Below are 27,982 nucleotides of genomic sequence, written 5' to 3'. Positions count from 1 at the left end.
ACTGACGAGTGGTTAGATGGTGCAGTGAATAGAGCACCAGGCTTGGAGTTAGGGAGACCTGAGTTCAAATGTGGCCTCAGATACTAACTGCATTTTCTTGGGCAAGTCACTTAACCCTGTAAAATCTGTAAAATGAGCTGGAGAAAGACATGACAAACTACTCCAGTATCCTTGCCAAGAATACCCCAAATGGGGTCACAAAGAGTCAGACATGACTGAAATGACTGACTGAGCCCAGAGTGGAGGGGCTTCCTTATAGGAAAGGTAGGAGGCAAGAACCCCATCCCTTAAAGACAAAGGACCAGGCAAATTAGTTTGGTTTTTGATCTGAAGGGTGAGGAACTGACTTCCAGTCAACCCAAGGTCCCCAGTCCCTGTGGGGAGAAGCCCACATGCTCAAGGAACCTCTGAGTAAGGGACCTCTGAGAAAAAGGGCTTGGTTTTCTTTTCTGTTCCTTTTTTTCTCTAATGGATTATTTATTAAGTTGGGGAAGGGCCTCTTTGCAAGAAACATCACAGGGGGTAAATGATAATTATATGTTAACAAAACAGAGAACACAAAAGAAATAGAGGAATGCCTTCAAAAATGCGAAATACTCAAACTAACAGAACACCAAATAGAGATCTTAGACAATCAAACCATATTAAAGAACTGGCTGTAAAAGAACTACGGGGGGGGGGGGGGCAGGGAAACTGATCCACATGGCTTCACAACAGAATCTTAGCAACTATTAAAGGATAATTGATACCTCTACTGTACAAATTATTCTCAAAAGTTGAGAAAAAAATACTCTACCAAACTCCCTTTATGAGACATTATAGTCCTAATTCTTTAAAAGGGAAGAATTAAGCATAGAAAGAAAACCATAGACACCCAAAACTGGATGTCTTGTAGAAATCTTAAACTCAACATGAACAAAACTAAATTCATAATCTCCCCCCACCCCCAACCCTGTCCTCTTCCAAACTTTCGTATTACTATCAAGAAATACCACCATCCTCCCTATCACCCAGGCTCACAACCCTGGTGTCAACCTTGACTCCCCAGTCTCTCTCATTCCCACCTCATCCAATCAGTTGTCAAGACCTGCTGTTTCTATCTTTCTAACATTTCTTCTATATGCAGTCTTCTCTACTGTCACACAGCAACCACCCTCTTGTAGGCCATCATCACTATCGCACTGAACTACTGCAGTAGCCTGGTTGGTTTCTCTGACCAAAAGACATTCCACAAATATCTAAGTAGTCAAGTGATATGAAGAAACAGTTCTCAAAATAAGAAATGTAAACTATCATCAATCATATAGAAAAATGTTTCAAATTATTAATAACAATACAAAATTATTACTGTGCAGTTACTGTACAGAGAAATGCAAATCAAAATAATTCTGATGTTTCATCTCACATTGACCAAGATAATAAATATCACAAAAGACACAAACAGTCAATACTTAGAGGGACTGCGGCAAGTCACACCAATACATTATTGGTGGATATGTAGATCTAATCTAACCATTTTGGAAAGCAGCTTGGAATTACGCAAATAAAGTGACTAAAATGTCTATAACCTTTGATCCAGAGAGTCCAGTGCTAGGCGTATTACCAAAGGAGGTCACTGACAAGACGAAAGTCTCCATGTATACCACTTTTTTGGTAAATGTTATTTTATTTTTTCTAGTTACATATAAAAATAGTTTTCAACATTCATTTTTGTAAGATTTTGAGTTTCAAATTTTTTCTCCTTCCTATCCTCCTTCCCCAAGATGACAAGTAATCTGATATAGGTTATACACGTGCAATCATGAAAACATATTTCCACAGTAGTCATGTGAAAGAAGGAACAGAACAAAAGGGAAAAGCCACACAAAAAAGCAAAAATAAGATGCTTGAATCTGCATTCAGACTCCATAATTCTTTTTCTAGATGTGGATAACATTTTCCACCATGAATCTTTTGTAACTGTTTTGGAACACTGTATTACTGAGAAGAGCTAAGTCACTCATAGTTAACCACAGCACAATGTTCCCCTGGTTCTGCTCCTGTTACACAACAATTGCAGCCACCATGGCTGTGTAAGGCCAACGACACCAGCACACAGGAGGGCTGCTAGCACAGGTAAGGAAAGCAACTTTAAGGGATTTACAATCTCAATTTAATTAAATATACATATATCATGTATGGGAAAAAAGTAGGAATCATGTAGGGGAAAACAGCACCCTGAACTTCAGAGAAAACAGAAACTGAAATTACAAGCAGAAATTATACAAACAGAGCAAATAACACAATTTAGCAGCAGAGCTTCTGTCTGTCCGTAGCAATACATACATACATAGTTATCAGAGAGAGAAGCACCAGCATCTGGGTTTTCAAAGCCTTAACAGCTACCCAGAGTATCATCAGGTGAAATCACAGAACGCTCTTCCAATGAGTGAGCCCCCAAAGCAAAATGCTGACTTTGGAGTATATATATACTTCTTCAGGGTCAGCCCAAGGAGGCCATCACAACCATGTGACTCAAACTCATGTGACTTAGGCTTTCTTGTGACTTAAGCAGGTCATCAAAGACTCTTGATTCAAGCAAAGACTCCATTCAAACAAAGGCAAGCAAGGCTCAATCAAAGCCATTTGATTACCTTAGTGCTGAGAAGCACTTCAAAACAAAAAAACAGCAGAAAAAATCCCACTTTGCTTGCCATTACAGCTCCCTTCACTCAGCATCAGTTTATATAAGTCTTTCCAGGTTTTTCTGAAGTCTGCCTGCTCATCATTTCTTATAGTGCAATAGTATTCCATTACATTTACATGCCACAACTTGTTCAACCACTCCCCAATTGATGGCCATTCCCTCAATTTCCAATTCTTTCCTACCACCAAAAGATCTATAGAACACTTTTTGTGGTAACAAAACTGGAAATAAAGTAGAGGTCCACTGATTGGGAAATGGCTAAACAAAAAGTGGTACATGAATGGAATAGAACGTTACTGTGCAATAAGAATTGATGACCACAGAAAAGCACACTTACATGCAAAGTGAAATAAGCAGAACTAGATGACAACTACAGGATGACCACAACAATATAAATGAAATGAACAACGATCATGAAACTAATGAACCTGAGTGTTGTAAAATTATAAAGGACAAGCCTGACACCAAAGAAGAATGATGAGAAGATATCACCCCTTGCCGCTGTGTAGAGTGAGAACCATAGAATGTTTGACTTTGCTGTGTGCTGACTGGATAGAGCAGGAAGTACAGGTGATATAAAACAGGAGACACTTTTTAAAAGCTGGTTACATTACCTTGGTCAAAACCATTCTGCCTGTAATAGGCTAGAGCCAGCTCTTCAACTGAACACATGACCGTGGTTGGAGTAAATTTGTCTCCTTCTCTATCAGTTTCCTCCATAAGAAACACAGACTTTCCCATTCCACTTTGGGGACACATTTTCCCTTTTATGGTCACCTGAACAATATCAAAACAGATATCAAAACAAATCAGCCTACCTTAACGCAACTGTTTTCATGCAGTAACAAGATGTTCTCAATTCATAACTGGCCTGGCCAGACCAGATCCATTTTCAGTAGATAACATAAGCATATAACTGATAATCTTACAACAATAAGAAATGTAGAATGTATACTGCTGTTCCCTCACCTCCCACCCACCCCAATGACAGCACGTTACTGCTAGAATTGACTGCTCTGGAATCAATTCAGGATAAAAAACCAGCAAAATGCCACTGGAAGCTTCTTTCTGCAGGTAGTATAAAGAAAACCACAAGGATAAGAAAGAACTTTTATTTACTTGAAAGGAGGAAAGAAAAATACTGGACTTGGCATGTGTGGAGTAAATCACACATTCTGTGAGCAACTGCTCATAAAGATAGGAAGATGAAAAAAAGGACAGAATTTGTTCAAAATGTGAACAGAAAACTTAAATACTGAAAGATAAAAAAAAAATAGATTGGTCCTAAGTTACTGGCTGTATAAAAGAGAAAGGACAGTCAGTTAATCTTGACTATGTGGGAACCAAAAGAAATTTACTTACATGGGTAACATCTTTAATAGTTATAACTGGCATTTTATGAAAGAGGTGGCTGAATTTTTTACAACTCGGAGAATCTTTTAGTCGCACTGCTCGTTGGTAAAGAGAAAAACGATGTCCTGTTCTCACATGAGGATCCAACAACCCTTCTGTGATACAGTGAATAGCCTAGAGTACAACACAATCACACCTGAGAATCTTAAATATGGCAGACTTTTTTTTAGTTTAATGCAGTACTGTGAATTATTCAGCTTAGCAAATTAGCAAAAAAAAAAAAAAACACTTTAAAAATTAGGCTGCTGTAATGAATTTTGCTTTATGGAGTTCTTAAACTCCCCTGATATTCCCCATAGTAAATGTTTGATAAAGCACAACTTGCTAGCTGGTTACCTCTGTTACCCAGTTACAGAACACAATAAATACTGGCTAGGAAATCTTTGCAAAGAACTTTGGAATCACACAAACCACAGTGCCAAATAAGCACTACATCACAGATCTGTTCTAACCCCCTCATGTTATTCATGAGGAAGCTGAGACCCACAGGTAAGTAACTTGCCTAAGGTTACATAAATAGGTAGTAAAAAAGCCAGGACTAGAAACTGGGTTTTAGCCCAGGTTTTCTTTGAATTGTTCTTTCCACTTTCTTAATCTGAGGGAAAGAAAACCCAGCAGCATCTAGGGCCAAGTTTAAAGGAATAAAATCTAAACAGTAAGTGCAAGGCAAGAAATGATTGGCTAAATATGTATTTACCAGGAGATCCTTAAGTCAAAGGCAGTAATACAGCATTTTTATTACTTTTAAAAGCATTGGGTAAACACAGCAGAGAGGACTAGTAAAGGAAGCCTCCTTACTCGCCTGTGTTGTCACTTCTTTATAATAATATGCTGTCTATTTGTTTATTTCTTCACTACAGAGGTTTGGAAAGGGTAGAATAAGAATATTCAAGGATTGTCAACTAAGTCCTATGAGGAAAGGCTTAAAAAATTGGGATTCTTTAGCAACAAAAAGAAAGCTGAGGAAAACTTAACTATCTGAAAGTACATAAAATAATTTTCAGATAAGCAACCCTGGGAATTATCTGATATAAATCTAGATATTAATTCTAAGCTTATAGGTAAATGAAAGGAAGGCAGCAAAGCCAAAAGACTTTCTGGAGCATCTTTACTGTTTCACACTAGCTAAGAAAGCATGGAAGTAATCAAAGAGATGAAAAAAAAAACACCATACCTGGACTTTTAAAGAGGAAAATGACTTTTATTCACTTGAAACACTTTGAGCAGTGTTTTTAGACTTGCAACATAAAAGAAATAGGCACTATCCTACATTCCATGGTTAGTTCTTTCCACCCTGAAGTCATCATAATTTGCTTAATGTGCCAGTTGAAAAAACAAAAGCCCAAAGAGGATCAGACTGAACCATTCAATATAAATGCAACACTGGAATGAAGATGGGGGTGAAATCAACAACTGGACATACAAAGAGCTACTGTTCCGATTCAGCTGTGCTTAATAGTCTTTTGATTCCCCACTCTGCCCTCTGATAATGTCAGCCAACAAAACCACTTTCTACTTCAAAGCTCTTCTACTCCCCTAATCGCAGTATTGGGTAGGAACAGGTGAACCAATTCAATGGTGTGAGGTTAAACATTCAATACATTATATAATCGTGTAGCAAAATACTACACAGGGTTTCAAAACTTTGTTTTTCTTAATCATGGAATGATACAGTAAGAAAATGGGCAGAACATGTATTCTGTCATTATCTATTTACAGCAGCTCTTAGAACTCTGACCCTGGAATAGGGAAGACCTATCTGTGTTCAAAGCCAGTCCTAGAAACTACCTAGTTGTGTGACTCTGGGCAAGTCACTTAACATGTCTGACTCAGTTTCCTCAACTGTAAAATGGGGATAATAATGGCACCTACCTCACAGGGCTGTTGTGAAGATCAAGTAAGATACTTTTAAAGCACTTAGCTCAGTGCCTAACACATAGTAAACTTTTAATAAATGCTTTTCCCTTCCCCTCTGCCCCTTCTCCCTGGGATCTCTCCTGGGTACCACTGACTCCACATATCCTAAATACAATGCCTTCCCCACTCCTGACCCTCCAAACCCACTGTGACCCAAGTTTCCTGTTTCTGTTCATGGCAAGAGCATCCTTCCAATCAGTCAAGAACAAAGCCTGGTTATCATCTCTGGCTCCTTCTATCTTCCTTGTTCCCTAAGTCTTACTGATTATGCCTCCAAAATGTCTTTCTTATCTAACCCACTTCTGCCACTTTAGTTCAGGCTTTTATCAATAATAACCTCAGTTAGTACAAAGAGCCTTCTAATTGTTGTCTCACCACCAGGAGATTAAGCTTCCCCAAATATAATTCTGATCATCTAATTATTTAAAAATCTTTTCAGAAAAAAAACCCTTCAAATCAATACTCTTCACAATAAACAAAGCATGATTAAATGCCTGCAGTGTGCATATTACCATGTGCTAAGCTCTGACTAAAACAAGTAACGGTCCCTGCCCTCCAGGAGCTTACACTATAATGCCTACCAAATATAGTCCAAAGGCCTGGCATTCAGTGCCATGTTCTAGCTTCAACCATTCTTTCCAGTCTGTATTTCACTACCTGCCTTCTTAGGCTCCAGCCTGCTGTCCAAACCTGCCCCCTACCTTTGCTTTTAGGGTTCTCTCATCACCTTTTGTCTGATGAAATGCTACCCATTCCAAACCCCAGCTTAAATCCACCTCTTTCAAAAAGCCTTCTCTGGTCACTCAGACAGAAGTACTGAAACGGAGACAGACCTAGATTTAGTCAGAGGACCTGGGTTCAAATCCTCATTCTGCCTCTTTTTCTGGGGCCTCAGTGTCCTTATCTGCAAGGTGAGAGGAATAAACTAGACCTCTCAAGAGAAACTCTCAAGTTCTCTTCCAATAACAGTCTATGTTTCTATGATCCCATAGAGCCTCACTCTTAACTCTTAAGAGTATGCTGCATATAGTTCTGATAGTTACCACATTCCCCTTTGTTGTTATTGTTGTTGGAGGCAGCTAGGTGGCACAGTGGTTAAAGAACCAGGCCTGGAGTCAGGAGGATCTGAGTTCAGGTCCAGTCTCAGACAATGACTAGTTGTGTGACCCCTGGACAAAGTCACTTAACCTTGTTTGCCTCAGTTTCTTCATCTGTAAAATAAACTGGAGAAGGATATGGCAAACCACTCCAGTATCTCTGACAAGAAAAATTGTTATTCTGCACACTTATTTTTTCCATTAGGTTGTAAGATTCTTGAAGGCAGAGAAGGTCTTATATTATTTCTATTTACCCCCACAGTGTTTTTTGCATAATAGAGTAAATGATCAATAATGATTGAGTTTAATCTATTATTTTGACACTTCAATAAAATTATTCAAGTAGTTGCACACATGTGCTAAGTAATATTAAGAGATTATTTCTTAATATATTTACCCTCACAAAACAAACTTATTCAACATTCAGGGTAAATAGGATATCTAACTTTCATGAGACTATCCTATATTAAATTCAATAACCATTTCTTAAGTACCTGTTATGTGCTAGGCACTGGGGATACAAAGAAAAATATGAAAACAGTTTCTGCCCTCAAAGGACATATGCTCTACTGGAGGGCACACGACAAATTCTGCTAGCAAGACATTGTAATTTAAAATTAGTTTGGATTAATTATCGGACCTCTATTTAAAAATTTTCTTTAGAATCCTTATGAATTTTTTTTGGGGGGGGGGGAAGGCTGGACAAACAGAAATGATCCAACAAAGAAATGTGTGTTTTAATTACTATATTTTTTCAAGAGTCATACTCAAGTACTTTAAAAGATTTATATGGCTTTTTAAAATTGTAGCACAACAGTTGATCATCTATTTTTTAAAAATTTAAGTGTTACTTAATAATGATACCTGCTCAATACGTTTCAAATGTTGATGTAAATTAAGTGCCAGTCTGTCCCACCATCGACCTCTGCTCTCAAGACAATATATTTTTTGTGACAAAAGATTTTCGAGTTCTTCCACTGCTTCCTATAGCAACAAGAAGCTTTCATTTAGACAAATGAAAATTAATTCAAGATGAATTAAATCTATAAAGCAGTTAACATCACCAACTAGAGTTATAAATCACACTTCCACCCAAAGATGAAGATAACACACCATTCATTTCACATGCACTTTGAGTTATCTCTCATGTAGTAAGGACAAGTTGGATAATCACATTTTTCATCAAGTCATTCTTGTAATCAAGTACTGAGAAGGTCAGTCAGGTTTCAGAAATGTGGTTTGTGTGCGTTAACTTTTCACAGTTTTTCTCCAGGCCATGCAAACAGGGCTTTCAAACTACCATACTCTGGTCAACTAAACAAAACGGCCCAGGTGTGACTCTATTATAATTATCTTTCCACAATGAACTTTTACAATAGAGAAATGCCAAGAGCAGAAATAAACCTTAACCGTTCTCACAAATTATTCCTGGTATAAACACAAAGTCAATTTCTGGTTTGTTTTTTTTTAACTTCCAGTTATTTCCTTTCCAAATAATCCATGACACCTGGTGAAAAATGGACAGAGGTGAGAGTCTATTCTCATATCAAGCTTGTATTTTACCTTTACTTTTTATCTCTCTTTTGATATGTACATCCTGTCAGATCTATTCGGCAGAAGAGGGTAAAAGAAATGATTATTTCTCTCTTATGTTAATAACCAATTATTAACTGAGATTAAGGTTTTCCTTTTCTATTTCCTCATTCCGAAATAAAACCCTGTAGGTTATTCAGCCAGTTTCTTAAGGATATTGATGATAGATGAGATTGCCCAAATCCTTAGGGTACGAGCTTTTCAATCTTGGGTAGGACCTGACTGGACCTGACTAGAAAGCCTTACCAAAAAGTCTTACAGAATTCAGTCTAGGTGAGATCTTGCCCTTAGGAAATAAGCCCCTGTTCTTGGGACCTTCCATTAGAATTCAGGGTGATCCAGCTTACAAAAGGGGAAGCCAGCCAGCGAGGTCTGGGTAGAGATGGATTCCTTTGCCCAGATTGCTGGAGGCAGCCAAGTCTCAAGATTAGGTCATATTCTCTGCAGGAGGAGCTAAAAACTTTTTGCCCACCTCCTCTTTAACATGTTCGCCCCCCTACTGAATGTTAACCAATCACAGAGAAAGACAAATGACCATCATTTTATTATCTTCTAGCTATAACTAATAAAACTGATTATTAATTACCCAGAGATTATGTCTCTCAGACTTTTCATTCATCACAAAGGGAAACAGAATAAGGGTTCCAATAATATTTAATAATCTTAAAAAGTCTCTTCCTCTCTTCCCTACCCCACAAAAAAAATCCAGTGAATTACCTATATTGATTATTTTAACAACGTTACTATTGGCTACAAAAATGTAAGAAAAAATTCAGAGCTAGTCCACCTTGGCAGCAAAGAAAAGATTAAATCATGCAGAAAGTTGATTTTTTTTATAATCTTAGCATTTATATACCTAAAAGAGCAGAAAAGTATCTAAAACATACCTCATACATGTGCAGTCTTTGTAGTATTTCAACTGCTCTAGAGAAAATCCTTGTATAAACCCACCCAACAGTAAAACACCGAAGGAAAAGAGGTAAATCCTCATGGTATCTAAAATAAAGTTGTCATATTAAGAATTTAATGTTAATTACAAGTTTGATAATGTGTGCACAGATCTGGGGTTTCAGAGTGAATATTACTTACATAAATGCAGATCACAATCTCCACTGCTTAATTAAAAGCATCTAAGTGGCACAGCAGCTAAAGTGCTGGGCCTAATGTCACGTCTTTCAGAGTTCAAATCAAGACTCAGACACTAGCTGTGTGCAGCTAGTACACTACCTGCGCAAGTCATTTGACCTCTGTTTGTCTTAGTTTCCTCAACTATAAAATGGGGAAAATAATATCACCTACTTCGCAGAGTTACCGGTTATCAAAAGCTTAAAAATAAGCTGAATGTGTTTAAAAACCACACATTATACACATCAGCCATCGATCCTTTACATGATTTTCCACATCCTAAGTACAAATAAAATAAAATTCTTCTTTCTGTCCAGGTTTTTAGTTTTAGTTCTTGAGAGGCAGCCTTGCATCATGAATAATTATCTGGACTTGGACTCAGCCAAAGGCGGGCTCCAGTTTCATCTCTGACACATACATTGTGGCTGCCACTTCTCTCAGGGTCTCAGGCAACTCTCCTAAGACTACAAGCAGCAGAACAGCTGCCGATCTGCATTAGTGAAGGGAGCTAGCTCCCTACAGCATTAAACAAAAAAACCAGTATTCTTGGGTCACTCTGCTGGCCACTCACCATCTATTTCACCCACCAGCCGGAATCTAATAGGAAGGGTTACTAAAGAATAACCCTTCAGGGTGGATGAGTAGTTCCTTTAAGTAAAAACTATTTCCTTATGGGATTTATACTCTAAATATTCTAAAAATAAAAGGATTTCATTGATGAATATTTTATAAATGCTGAATGGTGAAAAGAATGAACAGGATAGAATTTCTTGATAATACCTAAATAGTGAAGATGCTTAGTAACAGTCACATATGAGATATCTTGTGCTGACCACATGGAACTTTTAAAGCAACTGCTCACTCTAGTTTCATCTGTAAAATTATACCCACTTGAATTTCCATTTGATGAATAAACCTTGTATGTTTCCCATAACCTCTGCACCATTTCTTTGTTTCTTCTGCATTTCAAAGTCAGCTGACTGGTCAGCAGCCAATTAAATGACAAGTGAAAAACAGACTATTGTTCACACAAATTTTTGGTGCTCAGAAAAGTGCACATTCTTAAATAAGAGTTCATTCTAAGCTTTTGGATTGTTTTTATTTCGCACAATGGTATTCAAATAAGCAAGAAATATAATGCTTCCAGCTATGTTGTAGGTCTGACCACAGAATTAATCAGCATGATATTCATGCTCCTCCAACCCCCCCAAAAAAGTCTTACATAAACTGCACATGCTTGTTGGGATATGCATTTGAAGATGCAGCTATAAGCTATTACCTTAGGGACGGATGATTTTTTAGCTTGTTCCAATCCTCCTTTGCACATTTGCAGAGCTCATTAGCTTCCTTCCAGTTCCCATTAACCATAGCAGTAGAAATATCATTCAACATATGAGTAGCTGAAGCATATCTGATGTTTTAAAACGTCATAATGAAAAGGCAAGTGAAAATAGCATTTGTATAAAAATGAATGAATTTAACCCACTTATTACACTTAATTTCTCCTCAAGATCAATTTTTCAAAGTTGGAAAAAACATAGTAGTCCAATCTAGTCAGTGTTACTTAAGGACAAAATGCTTACTTTTGTAGCTATAATTTACTAATACTCTAGTAACCTACAAGAGCTAAGACATTTTGTTCCATGAAATAATTCACCGACCGGAAGAATTATAAAATACAGAGCTGAAGAGAAGTCTATACTTTGAAGTACTTTGCTTACCATCTATCTCTGAGAATAAGTTTTTAACTTTTTCTTATGACTCCGGCGCATATTTGACAACCTACTCATTCAAACATAAGTGTCCTTCCCAAGTTCTGAACACTACTGAGGCCTTTCAGAAACAATGCCAGTAATACTAAATCTGAATGGCTGACAATGTCAGATATACAGTTGCCGCTATATGAGATAAATAGACTGTGTTTATAAGCAAAAACGTTGAACTATTACTTGTGAGCCATGAAGAAGGCTCTGAAAACACTGCAGATGACTTGGCAAGGCAGAAGACAGAGGTAGCATTAGTCTATTCTTCAGCAAAGGGAGCCTCTTCATTTAAAGACAGTCTAAACCAAGTGAAGACAGAAGGCTAGTTTTTTTGTTTGTTTGTTTGTTTTTTAAAAAAACAGGGGAGGGCCCATCTGACCATTTCACAACTGTGACAAGTTTCACCTATGGATGTTCTGAAATCAACATACCTCAAAGGAAGAGCATCATCTCTCATTAGCCCTTAGGATGTCAAAAAAAATCAACTCTAACATTGCCATTGAGTCCTCACATTTGCCACAGTCATATTTAAAATATTTTCCTTCAGGTTCACTTTTCAAAGAAGAGAGTCTGATAAGGCACAAAAACTGTCGCATTGTCAAAGTGAGAAACAAAATAAACTACACAGTGTAACAATTTCTTTTAAGTATGTTTCTGTGTCCTTTGTTCACAAACAATTCCACAGCAAAATCTCCTGAGAAAAGGGAACCCAAAAACAAATAATTTCAAATATGTCTGAAGAAGCCCAGATAGGTTTCTGGACAATCAAAGAAAGACCGTTTTATCAGTACGCTAAAATTTAAGCTCCCTGAAGACACAGATTTTTTCACTTCTGTCTTTGTATCCCCAGTCCATATGAGGTACTTAATCAATGCTTGTTGAAATGAATTAAACTTTTCATACATAGATAAAGATAACAGATTCAAACTCTGGTTTCAATCACTGCTATCATTTATTCACTTTTTAACCACTTTTTCCTTAGTAACATGGTAATAGCCATTATTAGTATTTACTATTCAAAGGGCAGTAGAAATGTGTTAGGGAGGTTGAAGTTTGTTATGACATCTATCATAATTCCATTTTCAATAGGATCAAAGATTAAATACATTATGTAACATTATTTAGGAAAACATGTATTTCTTTAATACTATTCTTAAAGATAAGCAGATCATCTTCAGTCTTGCTAGTGAAAACAATGTATTTCATTTTAAGAAAATATTATTTAGAGTGAGATAAAATAATGAATTAAAGGAAGTGAAGAAGGATAATAAATTAGAAAAACTGACTGCCCAAAGCAAATGGCTTTGGCACACTAATTCTAAGACCAGTTTCTATGTAGTTCATATACTTACAAAATTCATTATTCTCACATACAAAACAAAAAACTAAAAAGTTTGTTTTTATTCTGAATAATACTGGCAATCAAAAACGTATTAAACGTCACAAAAACGATTAAAGTCACCTGGCATAATCCTACCTGATGAGGTCTTCTTTATCTTGGAAAAGTGGTGTTTTCCTATTTATTGTGTAACTGGGAAAAGTCATTCGGCCTAGGTTGACCATTAGCACTGTGAAAAGTTGGCCTTGCCCACCACAAGCAGCATCTTCTTCTTCCACTGAATCAGTCAACGAAAATAGCAGCAAAATACGGGAAAACACAGCCCGAGGACCTTTACAGATCCTTACAGACTGTCCTACCAAATCCTTTGCCCTAGAAAAAAAATTTATAATGTCATTTTGTCATTTTTTGTCATTTTAAATATATTAGCTATAAGATATTAAATGCAAATTACTCAAAAACTTCACAAAAGAATTTTTATAAACCTAAAGAGTGCATATTCATTCTGTGATGAAAAAATAAGGATATCAAAATATCAAAAAAGTTGTTAATCACTGCAAAAAATTACATTTGCATCATCAGCAATTCTCAACTCCTGATCCCAATCACTTTTTCAAACAAATGAAAGGTATTTGTATGAATTCTCATTATTATTATCACTCCTTGGTAGAGAGAGACATCACTTTGCATGCTTAGAAACGGTACAGCAGTCAAAGGAAAGCCAAGCTGTACAGTACAATCAGTTTCCACCTCTGGGGGCTAGCTCTATTCCACGGTTAGTCTCAGGGATTCCTTGAGGCCGCACAGGACTGTCTGTGAGGACAAAACACTGGAAACAAAGCAGTGGCCCTTCCAATAGGAGATAGCTGAGCAAACTATGGACTGACCTTAGGAGCCAGGAGACCTGGGTTCAAGTTCCAGCTCTTATATTAACTGGGTGATTATGGACAAGTTGTCTAACCACCAAGAGCCTCAGTTTCCTCATCAGTAAAATGTACATAATACTATTTAGTTTACTTAATTCTTAGGGTTGTTATCAGGAAAGTACTTTGTAAAACATAAACTGCTAAAGAAGTGTGAGTGTGAATAATAACAGATAAATGTGATGCCTTTTAAACATTGTCATAAGCAAAATGAAGCAACACTATGACCAGACCAACTGTTACAATCCAGCAAGACTCTTAAAGATACTTTAAATGCCCCCTGCTGATATCTCTCATTTTAAAGGGGCGAAAAATACACACACACACACACACACATACACACACACGTATACAAAATGCCCCCTGCTGATATCTCTCATTTTAAAGGGGGGAAAATACACACACACACACACACACACACACACACACACACACACACACACAATATGCCCCCAGCTGATATTTCTCATTCTAAAGGGGGAAAAATACATATTACATATGTATATATATATATGCATACACATATATATAAGTATACATATATAAAGTACACATGTACAGCAGCAGAATAAAAAAATTTTCTATTGCAACTAAATAGAAAATTGTATAATAATTTTGATGATAGCCAAACTTGGGGTCTATATAACATCTCTAGGGTTAAAAATCTTATTTGATAGTGATTTTAGGCAAAACTAAACTAGCCTTGCCAAAAAAGAGAAACCTTTTCCTAAGATTAGTGACCAAGCGTGCTGACCTAATTTCTTTCATAATCTAACCAGGTATAATGAAAAACACACTAGACTTGGAGTCAGAAGACCCAGATTCTAATTCTGGCTTTAATAGCTGATTAGCAGCTATGTGACAATGGGTAAAATTCAGACTGTTTGGGCCTCAGCTTTCTCATTGCAAAAGAAAACAATATTAGTACTATTCCACTACTTCACAGGGTTATAAGGATCAAATGAGATCTCATGTATAGGTGAAAACATTCTGAAAACTGCAAAGTATCATACAAACATAGGATATCATAATTTGTACTTACTAGTAAGGTTTTTGGGAACATGGAATAAAACAACATAAAATATATTAAGAAAGTGATGCAAGTATAAAAGATACCTAGAAACTTGTTGTTGTTGTTCAGTCGTTTTAGTTATATCCAGTTCTTCGTGACCCCATCTGGGGTTTTCTTGGGAAAGACACTGGAGTGGTTTGCCATTTCCTTCTCCAGTTCATTTTACAGAATGGAGGCAAACAAGGTTAAGTGACTTACCCAGGGTCACACAACTAGAAAGTGTCTGAGGCCAGATTCGAATTCAGGAAGATGAGTCTTCCTGACTCCAGGCCCAACACTCTATCCACTTAGGAACTTTATAATACTTTAATTATCTCACATTCTGCAATCAATTAACCTTGGCATATGTCATCAAAGTTATTTTTAGTCTGTAAAGTTTTTTGTTTTCTTGGTATTTAATGGGGCCAATATTTGCAAAATCTATCATTTTACCTTCTTACTATGAATAATATTCTAATGGATCCGTGCTCTCATAAATTTGGATGTTTCCTTCAACAATGCAGATTGCAACCTATCCTGTACAATTCTTGTACATGTTCTTCCCTAAGTTTGCCACAGAAGTGCCAAAATGCTAGTGGCCTTCACTGCTTTCTCATGACACTGCAAGTACATCAGTACAGTTCCCAGGCTGACCAGTGGCTATCCCTTGCTCTAACTATGTTACCAGCCCTTCTTTTGATCATATATCTCATCTCTGACTCCTGTTCTTCAAAGCTCCTTTACTGTTATATGTTACAGTCTGCTCACACTCTCCCCACTGCCCTCTGTGTGATGATACTCATCTTTAAGTTCTTTGGAGACTATAGTGTTCCATGTCTTACAGCCAGAGAATACCAGTAGAATTCTGATATTAAAAAGATAGACCATTGTTTCCAGGAGGAGTTTGGGGTTATTAAAGTAATTTTATGACTTCCTGAAGACAATCCAGTCCTCTTCTTTTTTTAATTCTAGGGCAACTCATGGTCCCTCTGTACTGCCTGTCTCACACATGCACACACATGTACATGTATACATGTATTTGTGTACATATACATCCCATTTGTGTATGCATGTATATACATATACACATAAAGGGGTTATTGTCTGTGTATAAAATGTCCCTTTGTGTGCCTATGTATCTACACACATACATATACTGATGGATAAGCTCTAACTTGTCTGTCCAATAGCATGTCATAATCTGTGCAGCAGACATTCTTCATCCACTTGGTTTTTTCCTGTGTGGACGGAGAGGCCATTTCTTTCAAATGCTTATAGTTCTCCTTTCAGAAGGCTCTGCAACAGTCAATTTAAAAAGCATTTGACATGCATTATCTCATTTAATTCTCACAACTTCACTGTGAGATAGGCGTTATCACTAGTTTGTGGATAAGGAAACTTTAATTAACTTATCAAAGGTCAGTAGCAGAGACAGATTGACTGGTTTCTTTCATTTTACTGTACTGTTAGATGTATGCCTATCTCAAGGAAAACATAATTTCTGTTAAAAATTCCTACTTAAAGTATTTCACATGACCGGGCAGAGATGGACGGGCAATCTATACCACTGGAAGGAATACATATTGGTGAAATAGGAGATCCATTTGAGAATCTTATATAAAAAAAAAAGTCTAATTCATGGTAGGTACTCTAGAAGTTGGAAGTTATTGACATAAGGAGTGAAGTTAAAAAATCTCAATGGAAAACAGTATTAGAAAATCCTAAATATTTCTATAGCCTACTTTGTCACTTCAGGTCACCTACACTAAAAAGCAATATTCATAAATGTGGGTTTGGTGGAACATTTTTAAGAGTTGTAAAACTTCATTTAGTGAAAAAACCTATGTCTAAAGGTCAAAATATATTTAATTATCAAAACCTGAGGAACAGAACTCTTAAGTGAAGCAATATGCCCATGGTCTTAGAATTTTCACATGCATAGGTCACTGGGAAAACAGTACAAAATGTAAATTGTCAGAACTAAAACCACTTTCAAAACAGGGATAAAGCTGAGACTATAAATGAAAAAATGCTGAGGCTTTTAATGAAAAAAAAAATCCATTGTATTTTCATTTGGGGTAGTAAGTTGTATTTCTATCCACGTATTCCTAATGTTAAAATATATTTGGCATGTCATAAATAATGATTAAAAATATTACCACAGGAAAAAAAAAAGGTTCCTGGCCCTCTGTGCTCAGGAAAGGTAGTATATTAAAATATACCTGGACTGATTTTTTATCCTAAAATCATATGGGAATATGAAAATTTCTGCTTAGATAAATCTTCAATGTATTAATTACAAGGTATAACCCACCAAAGAGTTTGCCCCACTTGTTTTATTGCTTTTTCTTTGACAGGCATTATTAGTACTGTATCTTAGTTATTTGACCAGATGTGATTTCATCATTGTAGAGAACTCCAAGTGAGGAAACTGTTTTCACTGATAAAGACAGAACTTCTGTTCTTAAGAGTTCCCTGGGGCACTGAGAGGGCAAGTGACTTGTCCAGAGCTACACACCTAGCAGGTGTCAGAGGCAGGACTTGAACCCCAGACCTTCCTGCCACCAAGGCTGGTTCTCTATCCATCATGCCATGCTGCTTCCTCTGTTTTTGTTTTTTTTTGGAGGCAATCGAGGTTAAGTGGCTTGCCCAGTGCCACATTGCTAGTAATTGTGTGAGGCCAGGATTTAAACTCAGGTCCTAACTCCAGGGTGGTGCTCTAACCACTGCACCACCCAGCTGCCCCTATTTCCTCTGTTTTTGAAAACACAAGATTTTGCCTCTCTTTTGGAAAACCTACAGTGTTACAAGCAGTCCTGTGTTGCCTGTACACTCCAGCTAGGAATGGTCATATTTGTAATCTTAAGAAAAATAAATTATAGTTTTGTTTTGCCTTTTCATTCAAGCCAGTTAAAATAAGCACCTGACTTCTACAATGAATACAGTGTGTGAAAGCATTATTTCTTTAACTCATAAAGGCAGTTGGAAGTTTTTTAAAATCCAATGGTACCTTTTCAAAATCACTGCACCAATGCCGGGCTGATTCTTGCCAAAACTGAAGACTGAACGCTGTTTGGCCAACCTGAGCAAAGTGTCCACCAGTTGCTGTTTCTGTCCATTGGGATTTGTCAAGTGAAATGTCTTTGCTAAGGTTTTTATCTCAGGAGCAGAAAGCAGTTCAAGTACTTCAGAGAGTTCTTGTAATTCAGATTCTAGAGAAGCAAAAAGCATAAGCATTTAAAGTGGAGTAAGTATTTAAGCTACTACAAACATAACCTTTCAACAACAATTTCATGGATAATTCTTTCCCAAGAGCACCTGTAGTTTCCAGCTCTTTTGTCAGTGGGACATAATTTTTAAAAAGGAAAAAAGGATGGTTCTTATCCTCTAATGATAAGGCAATGGGTAACAGGGCTAGGAGGGCACCTACCCTTCCCAAGGAGCAGTGGAATTTTCTTCACCAAGAGCTAGGCTATTCTAACAATTAAATGAGTAAATAAACTATAACTTATAAGTTGTGACAGGATATCAGATGGGACTCCACCTATTAAATCTCTCCTTCCTGAGTTTGCACAGTGCCTGAAATTCTACCATTAGAGTTTCATTCCTTTGACCTTTGACAATTTGGTCTCCAAGAATTGCATATATTTCAATGAATGCACACATGTACACATACATACACACATGCACACACAAGTTCCATTTTCTCCGAACTAAAATCCCCAAATTTAGCAAAAGCTCTGAGAAACTGTGGATGTTTATTATCCTGGTGACAAGAGACATAAATAGGTGGAGGTCAGTCCTATCCTTCAGCAAAGTCACTTTGGTGACTTTGGATTATGGATCAGAATGGGGCATCTTGAAGCAAGGAAACCAATTACAGTTATCCCTTCCATACTGAGACTTTCCTTATAACAGTTTCAACATATCAAGGGTCAGCGTAAGAAATTAAATGGGAATTTTTGGGGAGTTCTGCGAAGCTGCAGATGACACAGAAAAAGTTTACAAACTCAGAAATGCGTAAAATATATGTATAATATTACATAACATCAACATATTTTATTGTTAAGACCATAATAATTCAGACTTCCCTGGCACAAAGGAAAGGCCAAACAATTTTATGCAGATTCTCCAGAACACAGTGGGCACTGTACCCCTAACCCCAAGATGCAGAATGGATAACTGTAGAATATTACAATAGTCCGGTCAAGAGGTAATGAGGACTTAAGCTAAGGTGGTGTTCATGGGTGTTGAGAAGAGGTAAAAATGATAAGATTTGGCAACAGGCTGGATATATGAGGTGAGTGAGAATGTGGAGCAATATGAAGTTGTGAATATGGGAGACTGGGAAGAGTGTGGTGCCCCCAACAGGAGCAGTGAAGTCAGAAGAGCGGAATGTTTGGGGAGGAAGGATACTAAGTTCTGCTTTGGACATGCTGACTGTGAGATGACTAGAAGACATCCAATGTATACTCAGGTTCACTTCCATGCTAAGGTATCAAAGTAGGAATTCATAATACCCAAATGGATCTGTGATCTCATCAATGTAGGAGCTCCCTCTAGGAATGCAGACTGTAACCAACTCATGCTGTCCATCCTGTACGACTCTTATCAACATCATACCAAAAGGTTGCCTTGGGGTTTCACCCAACATGCTGGAGGGCCTTCCTTACTCTCTTCCAATAATGTGAGTGGAACACTGTGGCCTCACACACGTCATCCGTTGCTACTGTCACATGATCAGCCTCTAGCGTCATATAATTTTTTGATGATATGCTTTATTGCTCTCCTTCTTCAGAGTTACACATTGGTTATATGTTGCAATCTAGTCACACCCACCATGTTCCTTTCCACTGCCTTCTGTGTGTTGTACTTCTTTAATTCCATTTTTATATCTTGCAAGGAATACTGAATTATGTAATATATAGATGGGAGACATTTTGTTGTAAAAGAGCCTTATTATAATGTGGTATTACATTCTACTGATTCAAATATCTTCTCATTATCCACAATAGGTTCAATGGGATCTTACATTTTTCATGTCTTTCAGTCAATTGTGAGCTGAGATGTTGTTCCTTATTGAATATCCTCTGAGAAGGCCTGACGGCTGCTGGGATGGAAGTCCAGAAAGAGATCAGGGAGTCATGGCTGAATCAGATTTGGAGTAAGCACAGCTGGTATGGGCACTTCCTCAAATGAAGGTTTAAGGACAAACTCATCAACCAGAGAAGAGGTGGAGGTTTTGCTGCCACAAAGAGGACCACTGGGGCAGAGTTCCACAAGGAAAACCTAGAAATTCAGGCTAAACCAGGTTTGGAGAGGAAACTGTCTCGGAAAGCGCTAAATATAGCCATCTTGGAAAGAACCAGGTCAGTTATAGATGCCTTCAGGGGGCTCCAGCAGGGGAGGGCAAGGCTTGTCACATCATGGCTTTCCTTTTCTTTCCCCCAAAGCCTAGGCTGCCTACACAGTCACAGTGGGGACTGCTGTGAAGAGCAACAGACTATTCACATTGTTTGAATAAACTGGGAATCACTAACTATAGTCCTTCCTCTAAGATGGATGACCATCAGGCCTTCCCTCTGCCCTTCCACTGTACCATCTAGACCTCTGGAACTGCTGTCTGCCCTGCTAATACACCCTAAGGAGCCCTGGATATTGCCATCCACCCAATGCTGTGCCCTTAGGACTTCCAGGTCTTTCTATCTGACATGAAACTAAACTTTTCTATATATATATTGTCTCCCCTAATTAGAATGTGAGCTCCTTGAAAACAGGTTATGTCTTACTTTTTCTGTTTGTATCCTCAGACCTTAGCCTAGTGCTTAGCACAGAGTGAGCTCTTAATAAACACTTCTTCAAGGTCCCACATGTACAAAAATATTATAATATTTTGTGGTGGCAAAGAATTGGAAATTGAGGGAATGTCCATCAATTGGGGAATGGTTGAACAAGTTGTGGTACGTGAATGTAATGGAATACTATTGTGCTATAAGAAACGATGAGCAGGCAGATTCAGAAAAACCTGGAAAGACTTATATGAACTGATGCTGAGTGAAGTGAGCAGAACCAGGAGAATATTGCACACAGTTACAGCCACATTGTGCGATGAGTAACTTTGATAGACTTGGTTCTTCTCAGCAATGCAAGGTTCTAAGACAACTCCAAAAGGCTCATGATAGAAAATGCTATCCACATCCAGAGAAAGAATTACAGATTCTGAATGTAGATTGAAGCAAACTATTTGCTCTCTCTCTTTTTTTCTGTTTTATTTCTTCTTTCTTGTGGTTCATTCCATTGGTTATAATTCTTCTTTACAACATGACTAATGTGAAAATATGTTTAATATGAATGTATATGTAGAACCTATATCAGACTGCATGCCATCTTGGGGGAGGGGAAGGAGAGGGAGAAAATTTAAAACTCAAAAGCTTGTGGAACAGAATGTTGAAAACTAAAAATAAAATTTTTTAAAAATGTAAAAAAAAACCACTTTTTCATCCATTCACTCAATATTTTAGAAGATAAAGATAAGGTGGTAAAAAGTAACAGGCAAACTTTAGCAAAATTATTGATTTCAACTTGATTCAAAAATAAAGCTTTTAATTCTATCGAGAGTGGTAAGACTCTCTGAGGGGCAGCGCAAATTCCTGACAGAGGAAGAAATCAAGAACAGAAAAGTCATTCCTTTTTGTGGTACTTGCTAATGCAAGTGTTCTTGGGTCATTTTCTCTGTTCCAAGTACACCAGCATCAACAGAGACCATATAACAGCAGACAACATTTAGTTTCCTCAGCATTCTTAGTCTGGGCTTTGATCAACCCCAGTTTCAAATGATTAATTATCCCAAGCAGAAGACTGAAATTGCCAATAATTCAAATAACCAAAGAATTAATTCTTACTGATTACCAATCAGATGTACAGTGCTATATTCATGCTATTCTAAAAGCAATTCAGACATTATGCTCATTTCACATTTCTTATTACCAATCATACCTGTCTGCAGAAAGCCTACTTGCTTTAGTTCTTCAATCACTGGTGATAAATCTTGGCCAATTTCTCCATAATCTAATTTGTTAGTTTTTATCCAAACTTGCTTGCGTTGAAAAAGTCTTACATATAACTTCTGCCCACTTGCTGAAGTGATTAAAAGGGAAAAAAAAATAAATATATTAACTTTCTTCATAAAAATAATAAATATTATAGATTTAATAACAGCTGGCATTTATATAGCACCAACTATTTGCCAGGTACTAGGCTAAGTGCTTTCTAATCTCATTTCAACCTTGGTACTATCCCTATTTTACAGTTGAGGAAACTGAGGCAAACATAGGTTAAGTGACTTGCTCAAGGTCACACAGCTAAGGCTGAAGCTGAATTTTAACTCAGACCTTCCCAAACCCAGGTCCAGTACTCCCTCTACTGCACCATCTAGATGCCTCATGACTTCCATTATTTTTCAGGAATGTATATGCAAATATGCTCTTTAAAGTAAAAATGTTTACAAGACTGAATTACAGTACCTCTTCTAAGAAATTTTTCATCTCTTTTTGGAAGAGATAACAAGATAAGAGGGTTTTGAGCCAGAAAGGAAGTTAGAAATCATCAGTTCTAACCCTCTTATTTTACAGATGATGAAATTAAGGCCTTTTATTTCAGGTAGAATTTATTTTTAAGAGGGAATCTATTTTATTCAGATTAAAGAGTTTTTTTGCATGTCAGAAACATCACTGAGCATAGTGGGTAGTGACTGGACCTGAAGTCAGGACAAGGTGGGTTTAAATTCTGCTCTATTTACCAGCTGTTTGACTCCGGGAGAGTCACTTAAACTCCCCAGTTGCATCATATGTCAAATCAGAGTACTAGAATTGACAGCCTCTGAAGTCCTTTCAGCTTCTGTGACTACATTCCCCATCTGACTATGTCTGAATTCGAAGAACTGAGTGAAGTCATTACTTCATAACCTAATCCCGACCTCTCCTTGCCTACTGCTCTTTTCCTTGAAAGGGATCTTTCTGACTCATAAAATGTTAAGCTAGTCTTCTTTGCCTAAACAACTGCTAAGTTATAATCCACTCTAAAATTACAACATGAATCTTCCTTTTCAACTTTGTCACTAAATTAAGAAAAGTCAAGTCAAGTCTTTCCTACAAAAACTAAAAAAGGAAAAAATCTAACTGAATTACAGTTACTTACAGCATATAATTAAGTTCTTTTGACATAAAAAACTGAGAACATACAAACATGACTATCATATTATGGAGCTTAATCTTCTAATTTCAAGTACAGCTTATCATAGAGATTCCTAAACTTTTATATTATAGACCCCTTTAGCAGTCTGGTTAAGTCTATAGAACTATTCTCAGAATAATGGGGTTTGGTTTTTTTTAAATTCACAACTGATAGAAATACTAGGTGTCAGATTTGACTGAAAATAAAGATGTAACTGTTTTTTCCTATCCCAGTTCATGGATCCTTGAAATCTATCCTGAGACTCAAATTGGGCTATTACAATCTTACCTTCAATTTTTATAGGAGTCCAATCCAAAAGTGAACTGGTTGTTTTTTTTTGTAAATTGTTGGATTAGATATTAGTTTAATATCTAGATATTAGATTTTGTTAGACTATATCTAACAAAATTAGACTAGATTTTTGTCCACAAGAAAAATCTATAAAGTAATCACAAACCAAAGAAATGACTAGTTTTGAAGAAGCATTGTTCTAGGAATCCAGAAACCCTAGTTCTAATATTATTTTTTTCACTAACTAGCTTTGTAATCTTGGCAGGTTACATTCTTTGGGCCTCGGTTTTCTCATCTGCAAAGTGAGGTTAAGCTATGTCATTGCTTTTTGGAGCTCTAAGATTCTATAACCTGTCATAGGAATTAACAACCACATCCCTTTCTCATTTTTGTAAAAGCAATAAAAACAATTAGCAGTGGATTTCAGACAACACAAAGAAATATGATTATAAAAGATTTGCTTTGAGAGACATGAATATGAACATGCAGAACTTTCATTAGGGAAAATGGTCACACTTCTAAATTATAATGAAACACACAACCCATTAACTATTCAAATTGAATCCATGATAATTCTCATTAATTCAGCCTGCACCAGAGAGTAGAATTCTGAATATTCTTGATAGGACAGTAAACTTGACACCATTATGTCCTTTTTTCTATTATGAGTAAAAGAAGGAAGTAAAGAGGGATGCAGGGCGGATAATAGGAAACAATTATCCCCCAAAGAGATGTTTTTACACATTAAGAGATAAAATAATTAGGGAACACAAAAATGATCACCACACTGAGACCTACAATAGAACTCTTGCTCATCAGCAAGTTTTAAACATTATTACAAACCCTTGCTCATCAGCAATATTTAAATATTATTAGCTACTTGTATGGCATCTATGCAAATGTAGGTTACCTGTACACTAGAGGCTTAGTATGGCCCAAAGTCAGCTTTTTGCAACTCCGGTGAGATCTCCAGTTTCCTGTAGGCATTCCTTTTATTACATAAGACATCTTAAAGTAACTTTTCCTTCAAATTTGGACTATTCAATTCTAGGTAAAACTGACTTCCCATAAACAGAGGGGTAGGTTGTAAGTTTTAAAAACTTATTTTTATTACTGTTATGGCTCTACTTTCCATTTCCTTTTTACCTTTACTTGAGAATAAGTGCAATGGTCCATGCTAGCTAATACAATATTTGCAAAAGGAGCAGGAAAGTTAAAAAAAAAATAGCGGACTTCTCAACTTTTTCTTTTTTTCTTGCTAAACAACAAAATTTACATTTTTCTTAGGGGGACTGTTCTTTTTTTAAAAAACGTGAGTCTCATTTATGTCAAATATTTTGTAGCACTTACTAAAATGAGCTTTCATTATAACCATACTATCACCTTAAGACATGAAATACTATAGAATTAAATATTACTAAACACAATGACATTCTCTTACATATGAAGTCCTATGGTCAAGAACCTGATGATGAATAAACTATCTTAAAAAGCTACCGTCTATTATATAAATATACTCTTGTGAAGATTCTGAAAGCAAATGCGACTCTGAAAGTACAGCTACGTTCAACTAACAGACACGTGGTACAACTGAAACAATTCTTTCCCACAAGACGAAAGTCTTCTGGATACCTGATAGCTTATAAAACTTTGTTAAGATCGCCATATCCTGTTCATCAAAGAGCTTCAGATCATCTTCATTCTCAAAAACTGCTTTTAGTACCATTAGAAAATTCCTAAGGTAATATGGATGTTCCGGAAAATCAGAGGTCAAGTCCAAGTTACCACTACCCTGACTGACTTTTTCTGATTGATCATCAGCTGGCTCCAATTCTTCACAGGGTTCCAAAAAAGCAGAGTCATGAACAATTTCATTTTTTAAGTCAATGTGACTTTCCTTCAGCAGTGTTCTTGTGTTATCTCTTTCAGAGTAAGTACTTACAGAACTATTACATTTCACCGCCAAATCAGCTGATGGCAAAGCATTTTGGGGCCACTGAGTTTGGTCTTCTGAGACAGCAGTCATTACTTGATTATATCCAGTTGACTGTACCGTACCCTCTCTTCCACTTTTGCTACCCACAACTTCAAACTTCTCTGTCTTAAGAATATTCTCTGAAGTTGACAATTTACTACCATGAGTTTTATCCATAAAATCAAATGTGGGGACTGATATTCCACATTCAAGGGCATCAGTCTGACTTCCATTTTCTAATGTTTCTGTATCTTCCAAGGTGTATTCAGAAGCAGTGCTTTCTTTATTAAAGCATGCAGCAGGCTTTTCGGAAACAAAACAATTTTCCTTTTGAGATCCACTTCCCAAAATCTCATCTTCATCCAAATCTGTGGCAGGGTTGGCTTGTACTTCATTAACAGCTAGAGGCATCAAACTTTGTGTCCTCAGAACTTCACGCTTCTCTAGTTTCTCATTTTTAGCTCCTAATTTTCTAGCTTCTATGTATCGTCTGGACAATTTTGATGACAGGCTTCCTAAGGGAATAATTTTTATCGTCTGATGTTTCAACTCTTCTCGACTACTGTTTACTAAGTTATCATTATTCTTAAAGTATGGACTAGTTTTCTGTGTCATATCATTTTTTACAGAATCACTTTTGATGGGGCACAAACTTATCTGTGGAGGCGAAGACTGCTTTGGAGGCGTATACTCTGTGGTTGTTTTGGCTAAATTAGTTGGAGATAAATTTGGATTTACTGAGCTTTCAAAGTCTGTTCTATCAATTTGAATTACTTCATTATTGTTCTGCTGGCACATTTCATCAATGTGCCTATTTAAATCATATCTTGGCACCATTTGACCACAGATAGGACAAGCAAGTTTGGCTGGGGGCACATTGTTAAAAAATGAAATAATAGAATTGGATTTGAATAGCCCCCTTTTAGCCCTGGTTTCATTCTTTTGATTTTTACTTTTTGACAAACTTTTACGAGGTCTCTTTCCTTCAGGAGAGTTGTCTGACATTTTGAGAACAAGAAATGATATAACACAGGTTGCTTCATATAAAAGAGGGTAATGGTGACATTCTAATTTTGAAGTGATAAAAATTGCAATTGTTTTGTTTCATGTTCTTTGCCCGGACAATTTCTTCTTCCTAAAAGTAAAGAAAAGACTCTTAGAAACATCTAATAGTTTAACAAAAGAGGTGAAAAAAATCAAATGCTTTAAACACTGAATGACAATGGCTTAGAAGAAGGCCACTAGATAGGAGACAGAAAATTCTGCCTTTAGCCCCTAGTCTCATTGTGCCACTTACAATAGTTGTGTGACTTTAGCAGCCTCTTTACCTAAGATTTATCTTTTCTTAAAGAACTATTTTTGCTTTCTTTTGTTTTTCTATCATCTAGATTTCCCCCAGCATTCCACCCCTTCCTTCCCTCTGAGAGCTATCATTTGTAACAATTAATTTTTTTAAAGAAAAAGAGGGAGAAAAAATTCAGCAAACCTGATCAATTGAAAAAACCTGATATTGCACTGTGAACCCCCTACATCTGCAAAGGAGGCAGTAAAACCTATTTTCTTATTTGTATGAGTGAGTTGACCCAGGTTATCTCTAATTATGCTTCAAATTCTAAAATTTAGTGATAATAGATACGAAAATTGAACTGTAAAAACAGATGGCTTATTCAGCTTTAAGAACCATAAACTGTTTCATTATATCACTAATATTTCTAAACTAAAACTGCATGATCATAATCAATGGAAACATTCTCTTTACGTACCATAAATCAGTCACATAGACTTTCCCCAAATCTTTTCTTCTGCCCATTCTTTGAAACAGCACAGATGTAAAAGAAGAAATAAATTTTTATTTTTGTGGCTCATGTTAGTCTAAACTCCTTGCAAAAGCTTCCAGGTACAGCCTGCAGAGACGAAAGGTGGAAGGAGATGTTCAGATGTGAATATTCCATCTTCAGAATCCCGAATGCCCAAAGCATCCAAAACCCTAATAGCTACACATAACTATTCCTCCAGAGAATTCACAGTGACTTGGGATGTTTCTCTAAATTAAGGAATACTCTCCCTTTCTTATGTCAGGTAGGGGGCACAGTGAGTGGAGACCCAAGTTCAAATCTGGCCCATGCCCTTACTAGTTGTGTGACACTGGGTAAGTCACTTAACCACTGTCCGCCTCAGTTTTCTCAACCGTAAAATGGGAATAACGGCACCTACCTCCCAGAGTAATGGTGAAGATCAAATCAGATCTTAGCACAGAGCCTGGCATATAGCAGGTGCATAATAAATGTTTATTGAGCTGGCACAACGGCTTCATACATGCTTTTGGATGGCTTTAGTAGCTCCTTGTGTGTACTTCCAGTTGGTAAACATACCCAATTTGTATTTTACATTTACCCATTTGTGAGAATGTCGTCTTCTTCCAGTAAAACGCAAGTTCCCTACGGGAAGGCATTCCTTAATTTTTGTCTATTTCCCCACGGGACAAGCATATAATAAACGTGTAATAAATGTTTACGGATCGATAACGAGCTCGGAGCTGGACCGGCCTTAGTGCCCATCAACTCCAACCCCATTTTA

At 36.9% G+C, this 27,982-nt stretch overlaps 1 protein-coding gene across 2 annotated transcripts in view; it reads right to left on the bottom strand.

Moving 5' to 3' along the window:
- The window catches only part of FAN1 (FANCD2 and FANCI associated nuclease 1), a 37,154-nt gene that overhangs the window by 8,533 nt on the left and 639 nt on the right, over positions 1 to 27,982 (bottom strand). The window contains exons 1-11 of one of the 2 annotated variants that reach the window (XM_036735509.1): positions 27,620 to 27,638; positions 27,169 to 27,309; positions 25,063 to 26,540; positions 21,904 to 22,044; positions 17,918 to 18,119; positions 13,072 to 13,305; positions 11,111 to 11,242; positions 9,594 to 9,702; positions 7,978 to 8,097; positions 4,049 to 4,213; positions 3,301 to 3,463 (exon numbers count right to left, since the gene is read on the bottom strand). In XM_036735509.1, the coding sequence (XP_036591404.1) occupies positions 3,301 to 3,463; positions 4,049 to 4,213; positions 7,978 to 8,097; positions 9,594 to 9,702; positions 11,111 to 11,242; positions 13,072 to 13,305; positions 17,918 to 18,119; positions 21,904 to 22,044; positions 25,063 to 26,410 (2,614 nt within the window). In that variant the 5' untranslated portion in view covers positions 26,411 to 26,540; positions 27,169 to 27,309; positions 27,620 to 27,638. Of the gene's footprint in view, positions 1 to 3,300; positions 3,464 to 4,048; positions 4,214 to 7,977; positions 8,098 to 9,593; positions 9,703 to 11,110; positions 11,243 to 13,071; positions 13,306 to 17,917; positions 18,120 to 21,903; positions 22,045 to 25,062; positions 26,541 to 27,168; positions 27,310 to 27,619; positions 27,639 to 27,982 lie in introns of those variants that run through there. The other variant, XM_036735508.1, reaches the window with a different exon arrangement.

The sequence above is a fragment of the Trichosurus vulpecula genome, chromosome 8 (genome assembly GCF_011100635.1).
Source record: "Trichosurus vulpecula isolate mTriVul1 chromosome 8, mTriVul1.pri, whole genome shotgun sequence".
NCBI lineage: Eukaryota > Metazoa > Chordata > Mammalia > Diprotodontia > Phalangeridae > Trichosurus > Trichosurus vulpecula.
The sequence above is the reverse complement of the archived record's forward strand: the minus strand, read 5'-3'. Positions and strand labels throughout refer to the sequence as shown.